This window comes from Curcuma longa, unplaced genomic scaffold (genome assembly GCF_044706935.1).
Source record: "Curcuma longa cultivar G26 ecotype Majalengka, Jawa Barat unplaced genomic scaffold, ITB_CL_G26_1.1 contig_14349, whole genome shotgun sequence".
In the NCBI taxonomy this organism is placed as follows: domain Eukaryota; kingdom Viridiplantae; phylum Streptophyta; class Magnoliopsida; order Zingiberales; family Zingiberaceae; genus Curcuma; species Curcuma longa.
The window spans coordinates 2,667-11,327 of NW_027429737.1; the positions used below are offsets into that span (position 1 = coordinate 2,667).

An 8,661-nucleotide genomic window follows, 5' to 3' on the forward strand; every position below is an offset into this window, starting at 1 on the left:
ATCCTCAGTACTGTTTTTATTTGAAATAATTGTATACTAGAAATGAAATCCTTTGTCTTTAATTCTTTCACCAAATTAATTGGCACACACAGGCACAGTTGATCCATCTCTTTCTCTCCCCACCATAACCATTCCATGTGAGAGAATAACAGTGAAGTGGACGCGAAGTAATCGACCTCATCCTTAACCAAATCTTCCACTACACCATACTTGTCTTCTCCCACAACATCTTCCTACTCTACTTATATAAATTAAATCTCCCATAACGACATCGATTGTGGCAACTTAATTCGCAGCATTATGGGGACCAATGGAGGTGACCATCAAAGAGGTGTTGGAGCTATGGCGGAGATCGATACGAGTGCCCCATTTGCGTCGGTGAAGGAAGCCATCATGCTCTTTGGAGAAAAAGTTTTGGTCGGTGAGATCTATGCAAATCGCCTTAATCAGGTTTTCTTTCATTCCTTACTTTCGTATTTTGATCTCTTCTTTATAGTGTGTTTAATTATTAATGCGTGTGTGTATGCATGATCAACGAAATTACCATCAGTTTCACTCCACAACAAGCAAGAATGACCAGTACGAACGCACGAATCTGAGCTCCGTAATAGTGGAATTAAAAGAGGCAAAGCATAAGTTAGAGAAAGCTAATGAAGAACGTTCCCAATTGAAGTGTTACCTCTCCACGCTTCACGCAGAACTCGAGAACACAAAGTTAGAGCTTGCGCAACTTAAAGCTGAAGAGGATCATGAGAAGAGGATCAAAGACATTGAGGTGGAGAACGTCAACAATCACTCGGTGGAGTTTCAGAAGAAGAGGTGCGTTACATTTTCGGATCCGCCGGTGGTTCAAAAGGAGCAAGTGCCGCTGGAGAGGCAAAGCTCGGTGACGAAGAAGAAGAACAAGAAGAAGCAGCAGCTGTTGCCCTTGATTGCTGGGTTCTTTGCAAAGAAGAAGGAACAACAATATGATTAACGAAGTTGGGGAATATGTGTTAAAACTCTGCTTCTTCTCGAAAGATTTTATTCGTTATAGAATGGCTTAGATCATGTTGTTCGAGAGAAAGGAATCTTGTTCTCTGTTTTCTCAATAACAAATTGGACTCAATCTATTTGTCTGACTTGTGATCTTCTCTTTCATTAGTGCATGAACTAATAAAAGCGTTTCAAATTTGCCAGATGAAAAATGTTCTTGTATTTGTATTTCTACTATCTTCATTATTTGGGCAGAAGATAACCAGGGAGATAAACACAAATGATATATAAAAATACTGAATTTCCCCTTATAATTTTATGAGTTTTTTCCTTATATATTTCATTCATATAATAGAATTCTAAATGATAGAAAATTTGTTGCCCATCATTTAAAAAATTGATTGTTGAATTAGTATGTATGATCCTAATTACCAGTACTAACTATACATAAGTTTTCCATGTATTTAGTCAATTGAAGTTAATTCCTTACGCTTTCCTATATTCTTTGCCTTTTATATTTGAATTTTTTATGTGGTTTAAAATGCAAACTATACTTTATAGGAATTCTTCACTTGTAGAAAATTGATGTTCATAACTAGTGGGTTGAATAGAGACATTGATAACTATTTTATAAGTAAACCATTATAAATTAATTTCTTAGATAAATATGAAGTTAATATCCAAAAATATTTGAGTGATGAAATGTTGACCCTTAATGCACATTAATTGAGCATAAATTTTTTACAAGATTGATCATCTCAATGATTTCTATATTTATATCATAGTTCATATTGATGCATAATGACAAGCATACGAAAAAAAATAATGTTTAACATCTTATGCTCATCTATGTAGCAAAATATACAATAAAGTCAACTTTAAATTTTTATGAAATATGAAAGGTTATCCTAATCTATAAGATCATGTAATTCTAAGGTAAATCCCACCCTAAATCCATGTGTGATCTTAAACATATATATAGAAATTGACATGGTGTTTGAGGTCCCTTAGGTAGTTTCGCTAAATGGGAGGAGTAAATAACGAGTCTGCAAATTTAAAACACAACTTTCTCTTATTGTGAATTTTGCAAGCACAAACACACAAGTTAGTGAAAGATAAATAAATAAACAAGCACATACCAACCAAAGGACATATCAATTTTACATGGCTCACAAATCCTTAAAATTTCTACCTCCATGGCCTCTACACGCAGAGTTCATACTATCTTTCTTCTTTTTAGTAAAGTGTCTAAGGTAGAGAAATATTTTACAATAACAAGTAGTACAAGGAATAAAACACTCAAAGCTTGAATAAAACTTTAGTGTGTTGTAGTTGTGTCCTCTGTACTTTTGCCTTGAGCCTTTGGTCCATTTATAATCTTTCTCCACAAAGTGCCTTGCCATCACGAAGTTGTTGACGTGTCAAGGTTCAATCAACCAAAAGCACTTTTCGGTCAACTTCATTGCTTTGACTTCTTTAATTGGATTCATCCACGAAGTGCCTTGCTGTCATGATGTGCTGACATGGTAAGGTTCTAGTCAACCTCGACTCTAATCAATTAGGATGTTTTACTACCTAATCTAGATCTAATGTGGATCATGTTGGCACTAGTGATATCACTAAAGAGGGTTAATAATGATTATCAATTTTTTCATTTTGATCGATCTAGTGATCGTCTACAAAAAAAAGTTAATGTGCAATGAAAAATAAACAAAACAAAAATGGAACAATACAAGCACAATAAATCAATTTTTATTTAGTTCGAAACCCCTAATTCCTGCTCTATGACCTAGCATCCTAGTGGTAGCCCACTATTCTTTTTCCTTCTCGGATACCTTCTGAAGACAAAGAAATCTCTTACAATCTTGTTCCTATAAAATAATATAAGTCAAAGATAAATATACACATGATATTGAATGTAATCAAAATAAACAAGTTTACACAAAATAGTTTGGCTTTAATCGCATGTGGTTGTTTTAAAATACATCCTGAAGGCCTAGAATGCAGTAACACTTTCTCTCAAAATCTCTAAGAATTGACATAAAAAATCATCTACAAATCCTTCCCACTTTTCGCCTAACAGTGGACTAATTATCACTATCAGTCAATTGTTCCATTGTTAACTTGACTGTTGCTCTCTTCTATCAGCCCAACGACTCAATCTAGCTCAACATCAATCGACTAATAGTAAACATTAATCATTTTATGATGTTTAGTTGAGTTCTTATATTAACTTTGAAACTTTTTGTTTGCTCCAATAGTGTCATCAATCGATTGCTTATACCTAGTTATCGATTGATCATATCGCAAATCCCCTTAAACTCTCTCAAATCCCAAACTCAAATTTTAGACTCATCAATTGATTGCTATTCTCATAGCAGTCTATTGATACCTCTATTTTAGCCTTACTGAGGTTAACACCTCACTTTGCCTAGAATCTGATTGACCTCAACCTTCTTGGACATAATTCGCCTAACTTCTGATCAACCTTGATTTATAGAGACTTCACCAATACCAAACATTTAGTTTTTCTTGACCTATTTAGACATCTGATCTCATGTCTAACATCTGATCAACCTTGATCTTCCAAGACTTTACATCTCGTGCCTAACATTCGATCATTTATGACCTATAAAGACTTTCATCTCTCATGCCTAGTATCCGATCAACCAAGATCTAGTAGGTGATGTGAAGCTTAGATTGTTGTGTAAATAAACACACCAACTTAATTTATACCAAATCCCCCTAACTAAGGTAGTATAGGACAATCTGAATCGTCTCCCAACGATTGAATCCGGTGAATGATAATTCTAGTAGTTATTGAAGTTGATTTTTATATTTCTTTTGGATTAGACAAGGGGGGGGGATTGTGTTGAGTCCTAATTCATCTAAATAATGGAAAGAACACTAAACTGAATAAACATAATTGCTAAAATGAAATGAAAGCATTAAGAACAACGTGCATCAATAAATTAAACTAGTGCATGAACAACAACAAGAGAAAACTAAGAAACATTAACATCCAAAATGTAAGAGGAATTTTAACAAACATGTAAAGTGCACAATTCCACGAAAGCAAATTTAATGATTCTCCTTATGTCTCTAGCCAAAGGTGGGTGCGAAGCAAAGCAAACTCCACGAATGGCGTGGCGAAGGAAGGAATCCCCAACTTCGGCACTCCACGTAGATGTGGGTGGATGAGATGGCATGATGGAGAAGGTATCCCTTGACTCCTCGATTAATGGAAGGTGGTTGGATTGAAGAGGAAATCCCCTTGCCTTCGTTCCGATGGTAGTGGTGGATGAAGGGCGTGGTGAAGAATGAAGGTGGCGGTGAGAAGATGGAGAGGATGGGTGGCGGCTAGGGTTTCTCCAAAGGGTAGAATCCTCTAATGAACCCCTCTTGCTTCCTCCTCTAGCTTCCTTGGCGGGTTTGGATCCTTTGTGAGCCCATACCCAAATCTGAAATAGGATGAGATGGGATGAATCCGAATTTGGGTTGGGCTAGCTTCACTTCATTTGAACTTGATCCAATGTCATGACCCTTTAGGCCTCTTACAAAAACACAAGGAAAATGTTAGATTCTGTAGGATCGAGAAAACATGCTAGAGGGGGGGGGGGTGAATAGCGTGTTTACGCTTTTTCCGATTTTTGATTAGTAGGCGAAAGCAAAAACACAGAAGCGAAAACTTAAATAGAAAAGAAAAAGACAAAGGCACACTTTTCTTTTACTTGGTTCACAGCCCAAGGCTGCTATTCCAAGGCCCACGGTCCTTGACCGTTTACTGCGAGCAATCTACTAAATCAACTTGCTCCTTACAGATTCAAGTTAGCGATTACAAAAACACTTTCAAATTTGGCAACAATTAAAGTAAATTACAAATTAAATTTTCGTTACCAAAATCAATGTCGGATCATACTAGATCTTCAATTTCTAGCGAACTCGGCGTAGCGACGGCTCTTGGGATGCACAGGGACAAACAAGGCATCGATGTCTCAAAAATAGCACGGAGGAATCGTTGGAAAATCTTGTTTTCAACAGCTGCTCAAGATGTTCTTTTATATTGCACTCGAGTCGACTCTAATGGGATCTCGAGTCGACTCGAGTCCTACATGGCCTCTTCTCGATAGCTTTTACTTTCCCGCTCGTTATCTGCTATCTGAGTTGACTCGAGTCGCTTTTCAAGTCAACTTCAATCTGATGTGGAGTCTTCTGGAAGATTTTGACTCTGAGTCGACTCCTGAGTCCCTTTGAGTCGACTCCTTGGTCCCCTTGAGTCGACTCAAGTCCTATCTGGTGGAAAACTGATCGCGCTAATTTCCGAATACTGGCTAACTAAGCTGAGTCGACTCGAGCCTTCAGTCGAGTCGACTCCAACAATAAAACTTAGCCAGTTTTGCTCGGAGTCCGCGTTTTTCAGTTTTTCAACCCTGCACAAATGTTAATGAAATAACATGCAAAAATAAATGTCTTAGAGTCAGTTCTTGAAACTTCCCCTAGGGTATTACAACTTGAATCCTGTTCCTTTCAATTCTTGCAAGACAAAAATTTTTTGGAGATAGAATCTTTCCAAGCAACCAACGTTTTTTATCATACATGTGCTTGATTAATCAAGTCACACCTTGATCGAAGCATATGATCTTAGACTCTTGTGTTGGTATTCAGGATCTATAAGAAGAAATTAATGTATGCAGTGGAATAAATAAATTGTACCTTTCTTCTTGAAATTGTGTAAGTGATGTTCTTTACGCGAAGACCTTTTGATCTTCTGTTGTATTCCTCTTCTCTTTTTGGATGTTGTGTGGGCAATGATCTTCCAAGATAACTCCACCCAAATTCCTTCTTTTTCTCTCTTCTAATCCGATGGAAAGAATAGGGAAGCAAGGCTTCTTCTTCTTCCTTTTCTTCTCCTTCTTTCTCTTCTTCTTTTTCCTCTCTTGGCCGCCGGCCCAGCAAGGAGGGAAGTGCCGGCCCTAGCAAGGAAAGGAAGGGAAGGCTTGGGCGAACAAAGGAGGAAGGAAGAGGGAAAGGGGCGCTGGCCCTAGCAAAACAAAAGGAGATCCTATGTGTTGTCGCCGACCCTAGCAATTCAAGGAGAAGAGAATTGTGTTATTTTCCCTCTTCCTATCCTCCCCCTTTATAGTTTTTCCATCATAGAATTTTTAGAAAAAAAAAACTAAATTAATATAATTTTGTTGTATAACAAAATTTATATAATTTTGTTGGATAACAAAATTTCTTTACTAAATTTTGTTGGATAACAAAACTTAATAAAATTTTATTGCATAACAAAATTTATATAATTTTGTTGGATAATAAAATTAACATAATTCTATTTAGAATTAATCCAAATTCTATTAACTGAATTCTTAATAGAATTCTTAACAGAATTCTAACAGAATTCTAACCGAATTCCAACTAAATTTTTAACAGAATTCTTAATAGAATTCTAACATAATTTTAACAGAATCTCATGGGTGGATACGAGGCTTAATTCAGAGGCTATAATAGGGACCTAGAGGAGAAATTAGTTTTGGCCTCCTGATGGACTTGGGTTTCCTGTGTTCTCCCTGAACACCCAACACAAGTCTATCAATAATAACCCATACCACTAAAGGGTTATTATTGAACTACCGCACCAATCCTATATTATAATATGAGCTCCTTCTTATCATGAGTGCATTTATCTCCCTGTATTTAAGATATCGTTTGTCCGTTAATTAATTGAATTATTGAGAACACAAATAATTAACTTCTGAATCAAAGAGTAGTTCCACTCAACTTTATTATCATGCGGACTAAGTTCACCTGTAGGGTTTACATGATAATCCTTATGAGCTCCTCAACGGGACATCATCAGTTTAAATATTAGGACACAGTTTTCTTCTATAATCAACAACACACCATATACATAACATTATCTCCCAACTCATCGAACCTATTGATTTAACGAATAAATCTCACCCTTGATGAATTAAAGAAATACATACTAAGTATATGTGCTTGTTATTATGTAACACCCGTAATTTTCCTTCAATAATTCCTTGATATTAATGAATGATAGCCTAGTCGTGAGAAAAATTTAGTAGAAATACTAAATGAGCCTTAATAATAAATAGACTCCTACCCTTAATGGAACATTAGTAGGATTTATCCTAATGGGCTCTATAGGTTTAATGTTTTCATAATGGGCTTATCTCATGTGGGCTTTGCCTAAAATAAAAAGAAAAGAATGGAGGTGGCAAGGATTGAACCTTGGACCTCAACGAAATGGCAAGCCTAGGAGAAGCATGAGGTAACCACAAGGTCTAGCAAATTTTCGTTATGAAAATGATAGGGGAAATGCTACTTAAGGTTAAAGGTACATGAAGGGGCACATGAACAAGTGAAGAGACACCTCTTGCCTTTACTACATGGATTTATGGGAATTTAAGGAAGGAGTTGCAAAGTTTAATTGAAACTCCCTTCCCCACTCTCCTTTTAAACCTCTCCTCACCGAAAATTCCCTTCTCTTGCCCATTTTCACCGAAATCTCTCCATCTTTCTTCCATTTGCTTCCTTGTCCGAGAGGTCTTGGAGGTTTCTTCCTTCACCAAGCTCTCAAGGCAAGGGATCTAGGGCAAGGGCTTGGAGGCTTTAGGGAAGCAAGGAGAAGAACCAAGGAGATCACAAGTGAAGGGCTTCATCTTCTTTGTTTAGGGTATAATTCTAAGGACTCAAGAACCAAGGGTAAGTCTCCCCTCACTTGCAACATAATAGTTCAATTGCTTGTTTATGGAAGTTTATGCTTTATTATGTGATGTGTTAAAAGAATCATGAAGAAACTTTGTTGATAGGTTTCGGCCAAGCATGATCTAGGGCTTAAAGAATGTTTTAACCTCAACTAATGATAGAAATTTCTATATAATGATGCCTTATGATGATTCAAGTTTCCATGTGGTTAAAAACCTAGGATTTCATGCTATGAAGTATTCGGCCAAACCTAGACAAAAAGGGTTTTTAAACCTATCTATAGGGTCAAAAGAATACTTGATGATTTCTTATCATGATCTAGGTTCCATGTGATTAGATCTAACCAAGGATTTCATGTTTTAGGGTTTTCGGCCATGATTGGTTATAGGACTTAGGTGATGTTTTTAAAACCTAGTTATTGCCTTATATGTGTTGATGAACTTGTATGATGATTTAGAGGTTATATGGTTAAACCTAACTTATGTTTGTTTGCTTACATGTTTCGGCCAAGAATAGGTTTAAGCTTTAGGTTATGTGTTGAACCTAACTAATGTTTGCAAACAATAAATGATGTTTTCTTATCATGCTCTAGGGCTCTATGTGATTAGATCTAACCAAAGATTTTATGTTCTAGGGTTTTCGGCCAAGCAAAGATTTGGTCCCTAGGTGATGAACTAAACCTAATCTTAAACCCTAGTATGTGTTTTAACATGATTTAGAGTATATGGTTAGATTCAACCCATGTTTTTATACCCTCAATGATTCGGCCAACATGAAGTTTTAGGGTTTGATTTATGCTATAAACCTAACTAGGGTTCCATGTATTGAGTTATGATGGATTAAAGTTCATGTGGTTAAATTTTTTAGGTTTGCCTACATCTAAGTTTCGGCCAAACCATGATAAGGAAGGAAGAGTTGTGTTTTAAACTCAACCATAGTTGCAAACCCTAGTTA

General features: G+C 36.3%; 1 protein-coding gene across 1 annotated transcript; it reads left to right on the top strand.

Annotated features, from left to right (window-relative positions):
* Positions 1 to 300: 300 nt before the first annotated feature.
* On the top strand, positions 301 to 1,064 carry LOC141816120 (WEB family protein At3g51220-like). The gene is made up of 2 exons (XM_074703956.1): positions 301 to 450; positions 551 to 1,064. Exons 1-2 carry the CDS (start codon positions 301 to 303, stop codon positions 974 to 976), a joined length of 576 nt encoding a protein of 191 aa, XP_074560057.1. The 3' UTR covers positions 977 to 1,064.
* Positions 1,065 to 8,661: the final 7,597 nt, after the last annotated feature.